The 19,103-nt window shown below is 40.6% G+C and overlaps 1 protein-coding gene across 2 annotated transcripts in view; it reads right to left on the reverse strand.

Moving 5' to 3' along the window:
- LOC119953870 (26S proteasome non-ATPase regulatory subunit 11) overlaps positions 1–19,103 on the reverse strand; it is an 84,035-nt gene that overhangs the window by 34,705 nt on the left and 30,227 nt on the right. For both annotated transcript variants that reach the window (XR_005458131.1, XM_038778471.1), the window contains exons 3-6: positions 17,508–17,632; positions 15,741–15,812; positions 7,770–7,827; positions 2,072–2,266 (exon numbers count right to left, since the gene is read on the reverse strand). Coding sequence is in view for 1 of the 2 variants with exons in the window: in XM_038778471.1 (XP_038634399.1) it covers positions 2,072–2,266; positions 7,770–7,827; positions 15,741–15,812; positions 17,508–17,632 (450 nt within the window). In the remaining variant the exon portion in view is untranslated. The remainder of the gene's footprint in view (positions 1–2,071; positions 2,267–7,769; positions 7,828–15,740; positions 15,813–17,507; positions 17,633–19,103) is intronic.

The following is a 19,103-nucleotide window of genomic DNA, read 5'->3' on the forward strand; positions in this document are numbered from 1 at the left end:
TGCAATACAAGTGGTGATATTAATGCTGGAAACTAAGTATTAAAGGGAAAAAAAAAATAGGAGGCGATGAACAGGCCTGCATTTATACAAGGCCTTTCATAAACCCAGTTCAGCTCAAGGTGCTTTACATTTAATTTGGGCTCAGGAAAGTTCCATAAAGTAACAATGTGGTGAGAGCCAAGTTCTAGTGAACTTGGTTTGAGGGATATGTAATGGCCAGGAGACCTGGAAGAGCTCCCCTGCTTTTTCTCAAAACGTGCCATAGAATTTTTTTTATATCTAACCAAGAAAGCAGATAGCACTTTGGTTTAATATTTCATCAGAAAGACTGAAGCTCAAACAGAGCATCACTCCCTCAGCACCGCATTCAAGTCTCAGCCTAGATTATTGCACAAGTCTCTAGAGTGGGACTTGAACCAGTGGCCTTGACTCAGATGTGTGCACGATCAACTGACCCAATGCAAGTGATTCTGTTCATCTCTTACCCAAGAGCTGCTAGAAGGGTGCCAATTACTAGACTAGACAGTTAAATCGTTTCTCAGTAACCAATAAATGGCATAATATTTTCATGCGTTATATAGTACAGGTAATATTACAGGTTTCATTGGCTAAATTTCAGGTAGAGGTATACCCTAACAATATACTTTAATTTAATTTCATCTTATCATAAGAAACCTTCCTTTAATGGTGGAAGAACACAGCAGCTGCAACTGCAATTTGTAGGTATGCACCTTAGGTACCATAGCACTGAGGCTGTATACTGGATTGACAGAACTACCATTTGGTTGTGGGTGGGGGAGGAGGGGAGGCTGAACCTGGGATTTTGCAACTCTGGGGAGAGTTGACTTTCTGCTAAGAACTGTTAGACAAGATCCATCCTTCAGATGAAATGTTGTTAATAATCAGATCTGGTGGCACAGTGGTTATCACTACTGCCTCACAGCGCCAGGGACCCGGGTTCAATTTCGACCTCGGGTGACTGTCTGAGTGGACTTTGTACGTTCTTCCAGTGTCTGAGTGGGTTTCCTCCGGGTGCTCCAGTTTTCTTCCACAGTCCAAAAATGTGCAGGTTAGGTAGATTGGCCATGCTAAATTGCCCATTAGTGTCCAAAGATGTGTTGATTAGGTTGCAGGGAAGTGGGCCTAGATAGAGTGCTCTAATGGAGAATTGGTGTAGACCTGATGGGCTGAATGGCCTCCTTCTGCATTGTAATGATTTTATTATGAATGCTGAGGAGTTGTGAAGATACAGTACCCAAGGGCAGAGAAAAGAGGAGAGGCATGGTGCGGGGAAAGGTAATCAGGAAATGGAAGAGAAAAGGGAAGCCTGAGACAGTGAAGCGTGTCATTCAGCAATAGCATCCCCTGTCTTAGCCTTCAGAAGAAGAATAGTAAGTTGAATTCATGCTGATGTTGATATAATTCGTATTTCTCTTTTAGCCATTGTACCAGTTGAAGCAGATCGTAGAATCCCTACATTGCAGAAGAAAACTGGAGCACCTGGAGAAAACCCACACAGACAAAGGGAGTGTGCTGACACCACACAGTCACCCAAGCAGGAATCGAACCCGGGTCTTTGGTGCTGTAGTGCAGCAGTGCTAACCAATGTGCAGCCATTCCCCTACCATCTTCAACTATCGTCACAGGCTCGATTCCCTTTTAAATAACTGTACAGCTTCCCTCTATATTTCTCTTGCCATCCTTCAACTGATCCACTGAGATACCTGTTGCTTGCCATCCAACAAGCAAAAACTCCAATTAATACATACTTAAATGTACTTATCCCTCCAAGGGGCTAATCTTGCCTATCTCCTTCCAGTACCCCTCATTGCTCCCATTGTTAATTCTTTGGACACTGCCAAGGGATTGTCCATCATCTCCCTGCTCTGCAGCTCAGTCCAGAATGTACATTCACTTGTGAACAAGACCTTTACCATCCATGAACCTATTGTGAATGATCACATCGATAACATGACCTTGATGGGATATACGGTTGAGAGGTAAATGGGTGGCAAAGTACTACTGTGATGCATTAAAAAAGGCCAACAGTTACAAGTTTTGTGTTCCATACCTGACTGCATATCGAGTGCAGCCTGTAGTTTGGGTGGGCAATAAATTGCATTTGCAGTTGTTCGTGCCGAGGTCAGGGCAGCTCGTGCTTTTGGCAAGTTGCTCAGAGCATGATATGTCTTACTCTCCAACAGCTGAACTTCCACCAAAAGTGCCTTGTCATCCATCTTCTTCAGCTCACGAAGCAATTGCGATCCTGAAAAACATTAGAAAATTTAGGGTTTTAAAAAAAAAAGACGAGCTCCTAGTCTGTATCAAGTCGGATTTCACTGATGTGATAACTCTGACGACTGAACCATTATTCTTTAGTTCAGTAATACTCAAAATACTTCTGAAATGTGGGTAGTTGGTTTGAAACGATCTTAATCTACCGGCAATCAAATTGAATCAAGTTGATATTTTACCTTTAAACCATTTCCCAGACTCATCTGCCCAATTGCCCCCGTTTAATGACTCATTAGAGCAGGGTGATCAACAACCTGCAGTTATTTTGTTCCTATGACATAGGGAAAAAAGTCAGCAATGCTGCGCAGGAGGAAAAGGAAGACAGTCTCTTTGGGAGAGGGTTAGGAAAGGTGAAAAACAAAACCAACCTAAACTGTGGCCAAAAAAAAAATCACTAATCACTACCTGCCATTTAGAAAGCCTTATTTATTCTTACTCTTCCTGTCTGTCAATCAGTTTTCTATCCACAATCCTATGTGCTTTAATTTTACACAGTAATCTCTTATGTGGGAACTTGTCGGAAGCATTCTGAAAGTCCAAATAAACTGGCTTCCCCTCATCAACTCTACTTGTTACACCCTCAAAGAATTCCAGTAGATTTGTCAAGCATGATTTCCCTTTTGTAAGTCCATGCAGATTCTTTCCAATGCTGCCAGTTTTCCAAGTGCCCTGCTGTTACATCTTTTGTAATGAACTATAGCATTTCCCCACTACTGACGTCAGGTTTACTGGTCTATAATTCCATTTTCTCTCTACCTCCCGTTTTAAATAGTGGGGTTGCATTACCTACCCTCCAATCCATAGGAACAGGTTCAGAGTCTAGAGAATCTTGGAAGGTGACCACCAGTGCATCCATTATTTCTCGGGCTCTTCCGAAGTATTCGGAAATGTAGATTATCGGCCCTGGGGGTTTGTCTGCTTTCAATTCCATAACTTTCCCCAACACCATTTCCCTACAAAAACTGATTTCCTTCAATTCCTCTCTCTCAATAAACCCCAATGTTCCCCAACATTTCTGCGTGTTATTTGTGTCCTCCTTTGTAAAGACAGAACCAATATATGTATTTAGTAAGCCATTGCTTTGTTCCCAGTTACAAATTTCCCCCCTTCCTTTTTTAAAATAAATTTAGAGTACCCAATTAATTTTTTCCAATTAAGGGGCAATTTAGCATAGCCAATCCACCTACGCTGCACATTTTTGGGTTGTGGGGGTGAAACCTACGCAAACACGGGGAGAAAGTGCAAACTTCACACGGACAGTGACCCAGAGCCGGGATCGTTGCCGTGAGGCAGCAGGGCTAACCCACTGTGCCACCGTGCTGCCCTTTAAATTTCCCCCTTTCTGACTTAAAGGGATCTTTGTCTTCACATTCCTAATAGAAGCTTTTAGAGTCAGTTTTAATGTTTGTTGCAAGTTTATTCTTGTACTGTATTTCCTCCTCATTAATCAATCCCTTCATCCTTCTTCGCTGAATTTGAAACTGCTCACAATCCTCAGATCTGTTTTTTCTGACCAATCTGTATGCCTCTTCTTTCTTTAAACTGCTTCCGTTTAACCTTAGCATCATTTAGCATGCATCATTTTCGTCACCAAATAAGTTTCAGGATTACTAATATTAGAAATACAGCTGCAGGTAAACTGGAATATTTTGGATTGTAGTTATATTGACTATTGTGCTTTGAAAAGTTTTCAAAAATTAATTATATATCATATAACTGCCACCAAGTTAATTCACATAGGATGGTCTCAAGAGTTTCGAGATTTTTAATGTCAGATTCAAGTATCACAAAACATATTTTAAACGAGTGCATCAAAAATGTTTCAACTCAATACATATAAAACCTAAGAATAGACCATTGAATCCCTCAAGTCAGTTTTTCATTACACTGTTAGATCATGGCTCATCCATACTTTTAACTTTACCCCACCTAGGGGGCGACATGTAGCACAGTGGTTAGCACTGCTGCCTACAGCGCTGAGGACCCAAGTTCGAACCTGGCCCTGGGTCACTGTACGAAGTCTGCACATTCTCAGTGTCTGCGTGGGTTTCCTCCGGGTGCTCTGGTTTCCTCCCACAAGTCCCGAAAGACGTGCTGTTGGGTGAATTGGACATTCTGAATTCTCCCGCTGTGTACCCAAACAGACGCCGGAATGTGCCGACTCGAGGCTTTTCACAGTAACCTCATTGCATTGTTAATGTAAGCCTACATGTGACAATAAATATTATTATAATAAAAATATAGGTGGATTGACCATGATAAATTGCCCCTTAGTGTCCAACAGTTAGGTGGGGGAGTGGGCCCAGCGCTCTTCGGAGGATTGGCGCAGACTCAATGGGCTGAATGGCCTCCTTCTATGGGCATCACAGTGGCATAGTGGTTAGTACTGCTGCCTCACAGCGCCAGGAACCCAGCTAGATTATTATCTTGGGTGACTGCCGGTGTGGAGTTTGCACTTTCTCCCCATCTCTGCGTGGATTCCTCTGGGTGCTCTAGTTTCCTCCCATGGTCCAAAGATGTGCAGTTTAGGTGGATTGGACATGCTAAATTGCCCTTTATTGCGAGGATACTGGGTGGGAGATTGGGCCTAGGTAGGGTGGCCTTTCAAAGGGTCTGTGCAGACTCAATGAGCCGAATTTCCTCTTTCTGTACTGTGGGGATTCCAGGATTCCAATACTGCCAAGCAGGTACACGGAGATGCAATGGAAGCAACATCAAACTGACATTTGGACATGATGATGTTTGAATCTTGCACTGTTTGAAGCTTTCCACAGCATTCAAAACACTCTATAATTGGAAAATCTTTTTCAGAATGGCTGCCAGTAAACCACCATCTGAATGAACACAAAAAGTATGGTTTATGATGCTGATGAGAAATTCAATTTCTGAGCCAAATCTTTCACAATCCAATCAAGGTCTAAAATCTTTAAAGTTTGAATAGCATTACAACTCTAATGTTGCATCACCACACTGTCACTCAAGACTATTCACTCTTCAGTCCCAGTTACTGCACCTTATCCCCTTCCTGTCTTAGCTATTGTCTGTGCCACCTCTGAGAGAAAAGAAAAAGCTGACGAGACCAGTTCCGATTTATAAAAAGCATCTCCTACATTCATTATTTTGAACTTTCAGAAAACCCAGTTTAACAGGGTAACAAACTTTTGGTCCGTGAGAAATATTTTTATCACCCAATGTTTACAAATGTATATTTCCTGCAAACGCCATAGGTTTAAGTGGCCAAAAGCAAGAACCTGGTCAAATTTTTCCTTCTCTAAAACAGCATCACTGAGCACAGCTGTAACTGCAGGGAAATAATAACTTAACAGACGAGACACAGAGCCGTAGACTCGTCTAGATGTATGCTTGGCCAGTCATTGTTTTCATTCGAATGAAAAGAGGTTGAGGGGCGACCTAATAGGGGTCTACAAGATTATGAGGGCATGATTGGGCAAGCACTCTTTACCAGGGTGGAAGGGTCAATGACCAGGAGGCACAGGTTTAAGGTCCGTGGGGCAAAGTTTAGAGGAGATGCGTGTGTGAGGCAGTTTTTTTTCTTTTTTACACAGGATGGCGAGTGCCTGGAACGCGCAACCAGGGGAGGTTATCGAAGCAGATACATTTATGGCATTCAAAAAGTGTCTCGACAAAAACATGGATAGGAGGGGTACAGAGGGATGCGACACTAGGAGGTGCTGAGAGTTTTGGCCAAGGGTGGTATCATGACCGGTACAGGCTTGGAGGGCCAAAGGACCTGTTCCTGTGCTGTATTGTTCTTTGTTTTGTAAATCCAAACATCCATCCTGGGAATCCCTTTAAAAATACTCAGGTCAAAAATGATTCTCTGATCCTAGTTCAGGTGGGAGATCTGATCTTAAGCCTCAGCTACGTTTTCTACTTGCTGCACTGCAGCAATTGGAAGGACAATACCCAGCTACCCCTCTCTCTGCAGGTGAACACTTCAGACATGCTTTATGCCTCTAGTTGAACTGCTCAAATCTTTCAAAAACAGGCAAGAAAAATCAGACCAACTTAGGCGCCACAATGTATATAAATTGTGCTGCATCTCAACAAATACTAATTCAGTAAACATTTAAAAAATAATTGAAGCAGAAAATGGTGAAATAATTTATTAGCAATGGTATCTGGCTGCTAGGTTTAAAACAATTGTGCAAAGCAGATGCATAAAAATGGAAATCCAAGTCGGCTTCAAGATCTGTTAGAAAGAAAATTCCCGTACACTAATAACTCAAAGTTGTGCAATACAACTAACAAATAAAATAATCTAATACCAATTCCGTTAATGACTCAATGTGGGATGTGCATCTTTGTTATGGGAGAGGCCTTTGAAATGTCTTAGTGGTGCAGTAAAGGTGCTATAAATGCCTGTCTTTCTAAATATTTTCAATCAATAAAAATAAAATTTAAATGTAAAAAATGTTAATTTAAGAAAATTAAGCATACCTGCACAAACATAAATCCTGTAACTAAATCCAATTGCACTGAAATAGTATACTGGCCCCTGGTGGACAGTCAGTGATGCATAAACCAAAATTGGTGGAGCCCTGACCTCTAGTGGAATTTTTATGTTGTACACAGAAAAGAAGTGATCAGACCAGCCATCATGGTTATGCAAAAAAATAACTCAAATGGTTTAGAAGCACCTAAACAAAAATTGTGAAATGTACTGAAAGGCTAAATATTCCATAAACTAAAAAAAAGGTAATAAACCAACACATTGGTCTCATTTTAAACTGAGATCAGAAATTCCTGCTGATTTTAAGCATGGTGGCAGCACTTCAAAGTAATTCACTATATTTGAAGTTTTTTTAAGATGTATGTCACCAATGTTATAAGGACCCTATTGCAAAAAGGACCCTATTAAAAAAAAGCCCAGCTTTCTCTCTCAACCTTTTCAATCAACAAAAGATATGGAAATTCAGACTGCTTAAACGAAACAAACAGCAAAACATCTCAGGATATTAAACATGTCAATTACCAGGCGCAAATTTGAATTAAAATCACGTATCCTACAATTTAAAGTGTGTGTTCAGTAATGAATAACTGCTTTAAATTAATTTCACTATAGTTTCCCCAGATAGCACTATAGTTTCCCAAATCATTTGAATGCACTACCTAGTTAATCAACTGATTAATTATCAGTCCACCATGAAATAAACCCCAAAACTGTTGAAAAACACCATGGATTGTTCAAACCAAAACATACACAGCTTAAAGCAATCACTAAGATTTCAAACTAATGACAAAATGCACCACTTAGACCAGCAGTACTCAACCTGCGTGCTAATTCATTACCGCCAACACCGTAGATATACAAGTTGAAAGATGAGGAAATTTGTGCATTCTAATTTACCTGATTGAAGTTTTTAACCCAAGCCACCCACAACATTCTGCTGCCAGTGATCACAGCACCCAGGCTAGCTACCCAACAGATGAAAGGCAGTATTAATAGTTACCTAATTGCAATGCCTCCTGGTACCTCTTAGTGTCAAAGTACAGAGAAACCAAGCGAGCCTGTATAGGAAATATTAAAATAGTTAAAATGTATGTGTTTCAACTGAAGTTTGAACGCAAGTCATTAAAGTGCAAAACTTTTTTTAAAATATTATTTTATTCGCCTCCTTTTTCGCATTTTCTCCCAAATTTACACCCACCAACAATAAACAATAATCCGTAATAAACAGTAATCAGTAACAAATATGTCAATCCCCATATCAATAACACCAATCCCATCCTCCCACCAAACCCAAAACATTCGCCCACATATTCACATAAACAACTGACAAAACGGAATCAGGAATCACCCATGGCCACCATTAACACCATGGCCACCATTAACACCCATGGCCACCATTAACACCCATCGCCCCCTCCCCCCCCACCCACCCACCCCCAACTAATGTTCGACGTTATCCAGTTCTTGAAAGTGCATAATGAATAATGCCCATGAACTGTAGAACACCTCCATCCTTCCCCTCAATTCAAACTTAACCTTCTCAAGAGTCAAAAATTACAACAGATCCCCCCGCCACACCAGGGCACAAGGTGGAGAGGCTGCTCTCCAACCTATCAGGAACTGCCTTCGGGCAATCAATGAGGCGAAGGCTGCAACATCTGCCTCCGGACCCATTTCCAACCCTGGCTGGTCCGACACCCCGAATATGGCCTCCTGGGGCCCAGGTCCAGTTTCACGTGCACCACTTTAGAAATTACCTTAAAAACCTCCTTCCAGTAATCCTCTAGCTTTGGACAGGACCAAAACATATGAACGTGATTAGCTCTGGGAAGTTCTGTATCTCCTTTCTGGCAAACTCTCGAATCTGCTTGCATCTAACCATTTCCCCCTGCTCCAGCCCATACTTCGCTTCCAGCTCCTTCAATCCTGCAAACCCACCCCTAAGAAACAAATCTATTAGTGTCTTAATCCCCTTCTCCTCCCATTTCCAAAAAATTCCATCCCACCTCCCTGGCGCAAATCTGTGGTTATAAAGTGCAAAACTTTTGGAAGTACAGTAAAAATATTTTAAAAATTCTTTAACTCCTTTTCCAAACCTCTGGGTCTTTAAATCTTTAAGATGTGGGCCTAACTATACCGAGCTGACAGCCGTCCTAAAATCTCAGGAACATCAGTTTTGCCAAAATAGCCAAATTATTCAGCATTGTGAAAGCTTAGTTCAAAAGGTTTGAATTAGACGGATGAAAAATAAATTAATGGAACGAGAAAAAGTTCCAGGGCAAATTAATTATTTCTTCTTTTTTCCTTGTTTGCATTCCAGTGTCAACATTTGAACACTCCTAAGTCAGGAGAGATGCAGTGTTATGCTGCTTTACATTTCCTTGGCTATAGACAATTATTTTTGATAAATTAGTTTTTCAGCCGAAGGTTAATTATGAGTTAACCATCATGGAAAATGCACTCAAAATTCAAGGAACCACGGGACAAAATTTTAATAAAATCGTGAATCCAAAAGTGGCTGAAAACTATTCAATGTGCATGTCAGCAGAGCTTGTATAATGACAAATGTAAAATTTAAAAATATGCTCATTAAATTGTACCTTTAATCCAATTAACTACCTCAGCACCAGGATCAGCAATTAGCTGCAGTGCACTAGGTATTAGCTGCGGCAGGCCTCACCACAGCCAGTGCTCCTGCAGAAAACACACCACTTGATCTCTGCTGTTAAGTTGAAGTTGATCTTTGAAAAGGCACAATACACTAAACAAACTTGGAATCAGTGTAACATTTTTTTAAAAACATGTCAACATCAAAGAAAAATCACAATAACCATGGCAGCAAAATCATGCTCACTGCGATGTCATAAAAACCATGGGAGTCGGTGTTTGCTTCGGTCAACAAGTCAATAGCCTCACCATGGGCAAAATGTGTTTTTGGAAATGCCAGCATACAACTTCCAGGTCATCAATAGGAACTAAATGGGAGCTGAACATTTGAGCTGAATTTGAATGTAGTTTTATCTTTCTGGATAATCATACTTTCCTCATGCTCAGCACCAAGACCAGAGTCACCTGTTCCCTATAAACTGAAAATGTAACTTTACATATACATACCTGGTACTGTACTGATTCCTAATGCCAAAGTAAAAAATCTGACATGCATCCTTTTGCGATCATTACTGCTGTTTGCATTACAATAGATATAAATACACCTTCCTTCTCATCAATAACAAATACAATACACAGTTTAGGGTGCCTTACCGACTATTAAAAGCACAGTTCGCCCTTCGACACAAAACTAAAATGTACACTTCACGCACCAACAATACCAAACTATACATATGTGTAAGATAACCTCATAAGAGGGTTTGTATGGTTTATGGAATCTCATTATAGTGCATTGGTGAGATCTCACTGGAGTAGTGTACTGATTTGGTCTTAATTAAGGAAACTGCATTAGAAGCAGTTCAGAGAATGTTCACTAGATTAATACCTGGAATGGGTGGCTTGTCTGATGAGAAATGGCTGGACAGGCTAGGCTTGTATATGCTGGAGTTTAGAAGAGCAAGAGGAAACTTGATTGAAACATACAAGATCTTGAGGAGACTTGACAGAGTGGATGCAGAAGAGGTATTCTCTTGTGGGGGAAATGAGAACTCGGGGTGATTGTTTAAAAATAATAGATCACCCATTTAGGACAGAGATGAGGATCTTTTGTTTCTCTCAAGAAGGTTGAGAGATTTTGGAATTATCTTCCTCAAGGTGGTTGAGGCAGAGGGAAGAAGTGTTGATAAGCAAGGCGGGGGTGAAAGGTTATTTGGGTAGGCAGAACTGTGAAGTTGAGGTTAAAATGAGATCATGATTGTGTGGCCTACTTCTGCTCCCAAGTCATATGTTCACATGCAATATGAGAGTGAAAGGTTATACATGTGCAAGAACAAAAGTTAATTTATCACAGAATCATTGAATGGTTACAGCACAGGAGGCAGCCCTTTGGCTCATCCTTCCTGTGCTCTCAGCAAGAGCAACACAGTTGGTCCCACTCTCCCAACCTTTCCCCATAGACCTGCATATTTTCTCTCTTCGGGTGCTTATCTAATTCCCTTTTGAAAGCCACAATAGAATTTTCCTCCATCAGTCTAAAGAAATGCATTCCCACTCCTAAACACTCAGATGTTAAACTGTTTCTCTTCAAGTCATGGTCTTTTTGCTAACCATCTTAAATTGATGTCTTCTGGTTCTCGGGCTTATCACCAATGGGAATATTTTCTATCAAGTCTGTCCAGATCCCTCAAGCATTTTAACACCTCCCATCAAATCTCCCTTCAAGCTTCTCTAAGGAGAACAATCTAAGCTTCTCCAATCTATATAACTGAAGTCTCTCATCTCAGAAACCATTCTTGTGGGTGTTTTTTGCAACATCTCCAAAGCTGTCACATCCAAAGATGGGATGCCCAGAATTGAACACAATGCTCTATTTCAGACTGAAACAAGTGTTGTATCAAGGTTCATCACAACCTCTTTGGCTTTTGTTTTCTATAATTACATTTGTAACGTCCAGCATCCCTACCGTTTTAACTATTTTCACTAGCGGTACTGCCACCTTCAACCATTTATGCACATGTACCCATAGGTGTTTCTGTTTTGGCAGGTGTTTGTTATGGCACACCAAACTGCAACGTTTACTGTATATTGCCCCTCCTTGACATCAAGGTGGACAAGGGCAGTGACTTTCATATTAGCTTTTGAGTTCAACTCCTTGATCCATGTCTGGACCAAGGCTGTAATGAGGTCAAGAGCTGAGTGACCCTGGTGGAACACAAACTGAGCATCAGTGAGCAGATTGTAGCTGAATAAAAGCCACTTAATATCACCTGACATTGACACCTTCGATTATTTGGCTGATGAGATTGAAGGGACAATTAGCCAGACTGGATTTATCCTACTTTTTTGTGGTTAGGACATACTTGGGCGCAATTTTCCATATTGCTGGGTAAATGCCAGTCTTGCAATGATGCTCGAACAGCTTGACTAAAGGCTAAGTTTGGACAGCAAGTCTTCAGTACTGTAGTCAATATGACTACAGGGCTGGACTAGCTCAATCAGTAGTGGTGCTATTCAGGATATACCTGAGGGTGGTGATGGAGGAATCTTGGACATCAGAAGAATATCCTACTGATGTAGCTAAATGTAACAGAGATGGGTTTTGACTGCAGTGGCTTATACATAATGATGACCATTATATAACCAAATTTTAAGTGAATGCCAGTTTTCTAGATAATATAAATAATTCTAATGCAATACCTTCTTTAAAATAATGGATAGATATCTGTTAATGGCAACTACATTGTGGAGTTTCAGAAAGCAACTTCCTTGCCACAAGAAACAATAATGCCAGGTTTGTCTACAGATGCTGACTTTGTTCCACATCCACATGCTCCTATCAAGGATAAACCTCGGTATCAGGAAAAAATGCTTGCAATATACGCATAGACAATAAGTATATCATGTCAGTTTTCAAACCAAACAGACAAATCCAAAGTGGACGACTTATGCCTGATATGCAATGTATACTATCTACCTACATACAAGTTGGCGAAGCCAAAGCTTTGCAATGCAATCATGGGTAACATTGGAGTTCAACATGCTGCTCAACAAACCAGAATCCCAGTAAGACTCCAACTCCTTTTCATCCTACCCTGGCTGACCAATATGGTCCATGCGCTTCAAATATGATTATTAAATCTGCCCGAGAAGATCAAAATGCCTCCACAATCTCCCTCTATCAAGCTTGTCAGTTTGACCGCAAAAGACAACAGATGTCAGAACTCCACTTCTCTATTCCCAACTGGCCACTAGACAACTGACATGCTTGGTTCAGTGGACAGCAGGCCAGAAATAAATGAAACACATATTCTTGATACTGTCCTTTATGATGCCACCCAACACCCTATTGATATTGAATGAAATGGTGATAGTGGGCAGATATGCAAATATATTCAGCAATCTTTCTAATTGTCTGTGGGGTCTTAGAGCTTAAGTAGACAACCTGGATAAAATTCAACACGTTTACAATTTTTCCAAGAGGGTGGTTTAGCACAGAGGGCTAAACAGGTGCCTTGTAATGCAGAACAATACCAGCAGCGTGGGTTCAATTCCCATGCCGGCCTCCCTGAACAGGTGCCGGAATGTGGCGACTAGGGGCTTTTCACAGTAATTTAATTGAAGCCTACTTATGACAATAAGCGATTATTATTAGTAGTAGTAGTACTAGGGTTGAGGTGCATGAAAGCAGTTTTCATGGGAGACATGCAAACTTTAAATTGTATTTAAAGCTACACTACAAACTGCTTCAGACAATAATCATGGCAATTGAATTCTGTTCATTTTTCATTATAACCCATTTGCCAGACATCCTGGAGAGGAAGCATGAATATGGAAAAGGAAGAGAGATGATGCTGCATTTATGTTGCAATCAGTAAGATGCCTTATTAAAAATCTCCCTTCTTGGGGATAGAAATACCAGTTACAGAGGGGGAAGTACACACCTAAAACAGAATAGAGTGCTCTAGCCTCAAATGGGCTGCTTCAAGGTGACTCAACAACTCTTAGTACGTAATTCTAAGATCATCACTTCGAAACATTTACATCATTCATGGCTGCTCTTGTACTTTCTCACAGCACAGAATCCACTCACTCCTAGTACAATAGTTGATTATGTCCTATCTGCACATTTGCACTCCAGTAGCTTTGTCAAATTCAAAGAAAAATGTTCTCGACTGAGTCAACAAAAGCCTTAAAGTTTCCTTCAGATATAGAGAATGTTTGTCCGCCTGTTGAACAACATCAGATTTGCAACTCATTAGGGCTAACTAAGAGGAACCGTTTAACCCTGATAAATGTCTTTAGCAATAGATGTATATGATAACTTATGTGGCATTGAGAACTTTGGTGGATGAACACCATAATCCTAAACACCATTGTAGCTTTATTGTGTCAATTATCTACTTTGACAGCAGTTCTGGGGTACCGAGTTTCAAGGGGCACTTGAAAGACCCCATACCTTCACTCCAGAGGACTTTTCCCGTAACAGGTTCCAGCTTCAGTTATTTCAAACTCAAATCTCAGAAAAGAGCCAGCAGAAACCCCAATCAGCATTTCCATTCAGTGTGCAATCGTACTGCACTGGAATTATATCAAACTAATGCCAATTTTTTTGAACTTGCAACAATCGAGGCTTGGTGCTGTAAGACATATCGAAAATGTAGGGCTTTTTAAAAATAAATTTAACAGTCCCCAATTATTTTTTTCCAAATAAGGGAGAGTTTAGATTGGCCAATCCACCTAACCTGCACATCTTTGGGTTGTGGGGTGAAACTCACGCAGACACGGGGAGAGTATGTAAACTCCACACATTGACCCGGGTCCTAAGCACCGCAGGCAGCTGTGCTAACCACTGCACCACCGTGCCGCCCTACCACCTAGTTCTAAAGAAAGTTGTCACACTAATATAATGCAGAGTGCAAAGCATAAAAGGTTTTTGCTATAGAATTTACAGTGCAGGAGGCCAATCGGCTCATCGAGTCTGCACCGGCTCTTGAAAAGAGCACCCCACTTCAGCCCACACATCGCCGTCGCCCAGTAACCCCACCTAACCTAAGGGCAATTGAGCATGGTCAATCCACCCAGCCTGCACGTCTTTGGACTGTGGGAGGAAACCGAAACGCCCGGAGGAAACCCACGCAGACACGGGAGAACATGCAGACTCCGCACAGTCGATGACCCAAGTCGGGAATCGAACCTGGGACCCTGGAGCTGCGATGCAACAGTGCTAACCACTGTGCTATCGTGCTGCCAATCCTTTTCACCCACATGTTTCCACATAGCAAGCTCACAATACAAGGCTTGAGGATATCTTTATATTTTTTGAGACAAACTTTAAAGCAAATTAAGATTCAGGAAAATGTTCAACTGTGAACGTATCACAAACCCTTGAAAATGATTCTGAATTTTTCTTTTCAAATCTATCCACTCATCACAATTTCCCTGGATGATACCCCTTTTAAAACATTTAGCATTCTACACAACTCCAACATATACTCCAGCAACTTGGAAGTTTTAAAACAATGTTTTCCATGCATGTCTGAAAGTTAGCAATTTTACAATTAATTCCTCAACAAAACTAAAAAAAAACATCAAAGGGTAAATAACACAAAAATCGTGAGGCGGTTTAGTTTAATTTTGAAATATAAATGTCTAATTTTAAAGCCAGAGACTATGGGTTAGAAGTACGAATGCTGTCTACATACATTGTTTTTGTTTTGAACTACCATTTCCAGAAGACAAACTAACAATACTTCTGTAATTTTAGGTGTTTACTCATGAAATAGATTTTAAAATCTTGAAGCCCCATTTTAGCAATAAGAGTCACACCACAGGTAACTAAAATATAAGTGCTCAGACAAAACTTAGCAGTCATCCAACTCCCTTAGAACAGTGGGTTGGTGTCATGTTCAAAGGATCCTATGCTTATGCAGCAATGGAACAAACTACCAGTGAGAAAAGCACTGGGCCAACATTGGTTAATTTCCCTCACGACCATGGGAAACTAGAGGGTTCCGGAGTATCAAAGATTCACATTCTTCGCAGTCAAATGCATTGATTGTCAAAATTAAATATTAGAAATTCCTCCAAATGATACATGGAAACCAAAACTACGATACTACAAAAAAATGTTTTTAAATCTACATTGCCAAAGTACTAAATATGGAAAAATTTGTCAAAATCAAAAGATTCTTTATTGTTGCAAAAAGCTACTGGTTTGACAAATGTACAAAAGAAAATTTGAAAATGATTCCCAGTTGAAAAGTAAGTGGTTTAGAAACTTCTTCTGAACTCATGGGTAAATTTAACTGGATATTATTTCACATTACTTCCCTTGTTGAGACCAATTAATGTATCAAAAGCATACCTCCAAAGCCTGGCGTAGAAACGTCCTTTTCTCAGATTTTGCCCACTCGATGCATTCTAAACATAATTCAACCTGTAAAGACCACAGCTCAGTTAGTTCCATAATGGCCAAGTACAAGCAAAAGTGAGCTAATTTTTTTCTGATGTAAGGGCACAGCACTTTGTAAATCTATGCAAAAAAAAAAAAAATCTATTATCTTAATGCAATCTACTGGCCCATCTTTTGCAGTCGCGGTAATGTTGGGGAAGACTAGCAACTTTGTTGTTTGTAGGATCATGCTGTGCACAGTGAAATTGATAATTAGAGGGAGAAATCTTGGCTAAGGCAGAGAACCCCTCTGCTTTTCTTCAAAAAGTATCAAGGATTTTTACAAACACAAGGGTAGATGGGGCTTCAGTTTAATGAAGTTGGCATCAAACAATGCTGCATTCCTTTCAGCACTGCAATATGTCAGCATAAGCTCCCTGGACTAGGTGCTCCATCACTTAGCAATGTGTCATTGTATTAGGTGGCTTGTTGCCCACTTAATAATTCCTTTACACCACACAACTAAAAGCTGTAAGGATGGATGGACTGGGCTGCATAGCGGTTAGCACTGCTTCCTCACGGCACCAGGGACCCAGATTTGATTCCGACATTGGGTGGCTGTACGTGTGGAGTTTGCATATTCTCCCAGTGCCTGCGTGGGTTTCCTCCAGGTGCGCTGGTTTCCCCCCCCACTGTCCAAAGTTATATAGGTTAGGTGGATTAGCTATGCTAAGTTTTCCCTTAGTGTCCAACGGTTAGGTGGGATTACGGGGATTGGGCAGGGTAGTGGATCTAGTGGTGCTCTTTCAGAGGGTCGGTGCAGACTTGATGGGCCGAATGGCCTCCTCCAACACCCTGGGGATTCGATGATTCAACTTGATCTTCATCTATGCCTTCATCAAGGTCTTACGAGGAAAGGTTGAGGGTGCTAGGCCTTTTCTCATTAGAACGGAGAAGGATGAGGGGCGACTTGATAGAGGTTTATAAGATGATCAGGGGAATAGATAGAGTAGACAGTCAGAGACTTTTTCCCCGGGTGGAACAAACCATTACAATGGGACATAAATTTAAGGTAAATGGTGGAAGATATAGGGGGGATGTCAGAGGTAGGTTCTTTACCCAGAGAGTAGTGGGGACATGGAATGCACTGCCTGTGAAAGTAGTTGAGTCGGAAACGTTAGGGACCTTCAAGCGGCTATTGGATAGGTACATGGATTAGGGTAGAATAATGGAGTGTAGATTAATTTCTTCTTAAGGGCAGCACGGTAGCATTGTGGATAGCACAATTGCTTCACTGCTCCAGGGTCCCAAGTTCGATTTCGACTTGGGTCACTGTCTGTGTAGAGTCTGCACATCCTCCCCGTGTGTGCGTGGGTTTCCTCCGGGTACTCCGGTTTCCTCCCACAGTCCAAAGATGTGCAGGTTGGGTGGATTGGTCATGATAAATTGCCCTTAGTGTCCAAAATTCTATGATTAACCTAGGACAAAAGTTCGGCACAACATCGTGGCCCAAAGGGCCTGTTCTGTGCTGTATTTCTCTATCTATCTATCTCTATGTATGTCCAAGAGGCAGGTGGGATTCACTAAATTAACGGAATGCATGAGATGCTGCAGTCCCAATAGTTTTTGGTCATGACATCAATTCTGCACAATTTAGGTTCTATGCTTTTATTTATTTTGTCAGATTAAACAGAAAATCAGCATTGGACAGCTAAGTAATTCACCACTGTTAGCTCTTACCTCTTGACCAGTTGCTGCTTCCATATCTAGGAACAAGTCGAGCAACGACCGAACCAACCGAGCAGCCTTCGCTTTACTGATCGAATTTAGAAATGGTCTGACGTACTTCAGCAGACCCCCCAGTTCTATAGAGAGGGAAAATGAATTTCACACGTTCAGAGTTCCATTATATGCAAAACAAATAACAAGAGCCTGAATTTTTTTGGCAGTCATATTTTAGTGGGTACCAGTTCAGCACTTTCTTTCCAATGAAGATGTTTTGGAGGCTTAGAACCCAATAAGCACTCCAAACATTTTACAACTTTTACTTAATGAGAAATTGTGGATCATTTTCACAACAGCTGCCCACAAACTCTAGGAAATGCACATCTTTAAATATGGCATGTCACTTAATTACCATTGCTCAAATCTTGATTACTGGAGTAATTTGAAGAGAAAGGGTGAAGCAAAGAAATAAAGTCTATGCTTCAGTGAAAAAAGAGGCAATGTTAATACATTCAAGAAAGAAGATTTAAAAAAATATTTTGCTAAGTTTTGAAGCTCTCGATGTGCAATTGATTTTTAGGTGTCACAAAAAAACTTCACAGATAAAGGAGTTTTGCACTTCTACTGTGGAGTCACAATTGGCGGTCAATTTATATCCCAGTACAAAAACAAATTGTGACCCATGCATTGAATGAGACAAATTGCATCCCAATTTGGAGTTTATATATAGAACCTATGCCATATTTAATTTAAAGATGGGATAAATTTTAAAATGGGAACTAAACTGATGAATAAATTATGGAGTAAGTTTTGTTTTGCAATGCACCCATTCTCAAAAGTGATAGTCCACAGAAACACAAAAAAATTTATTGCCGATGATATTTTGTTTGGTATAAAATGATTAAAACACAAGTTTACCATTTATACAAAAACAATGCAATCCAGTTACCCTATACAGGATTTATCATCACTAATAACTGTTCCATAAAGTACATGCATGGTGCTATTTTGCAAAAGAACAATGACTACAGGTTCCACATTGCCCGAGGTGACAATGAAGCACCTTTTCACAAATCTCTGAACAGTCACTTGGCAGTACAGACCTTGAATATTGCTGAAAAGCGACATGCTGCTCAAGCTTTTCATCTTATATTCATCAGGACAAATACAAGAATACCAAATTTCAAACAGTCATAACAATGGATATCGCAGGACAGAAGGGCACCATTTGATTGGCAAGTCAGCTCTGATTGCCTGAGGCATTGCCATGAAAAAGTAATGGGAAATTAGAGGCTCCCAAGCTGCTGAATAATTCAAAAAAGGCACATGGTTTGAACATATTCCTTCCTGTGAATAAATATCTGTCGCTACTACAAGCATAAATATGTCATGTTATGATCATAATTGATTTTCTCAAATTGGCTGTTAGTTTAGCTATCAATGAACTCAGAACTGTTGAGCAACACCGCAACATGAGCAACACCGCACATGAGCACAATTTCAGTGTTGATGCAATATCAGGTATGTACGGCCAAGTATTCCAGAAATTGGTTGATTAAACAAACAGAAGATCCTTCAGTTGCTCATAATGTAGGTTGTACTATTGTATGC

Source organism: Scyliorhinus canicula, chromosome 19 (assembly GCF_902713615.1).
Source record: "Scyliorhinus canicula chromosome 19, sScyCan1.1, whole genome shotgun sequence".
NCBI lineage: Eukaryota > Metazoa > Chordata > Chondrichthyes > Carcharhiniformes > Scyliorhinidae > Scyliorhinus > Scyliorhinus canicula.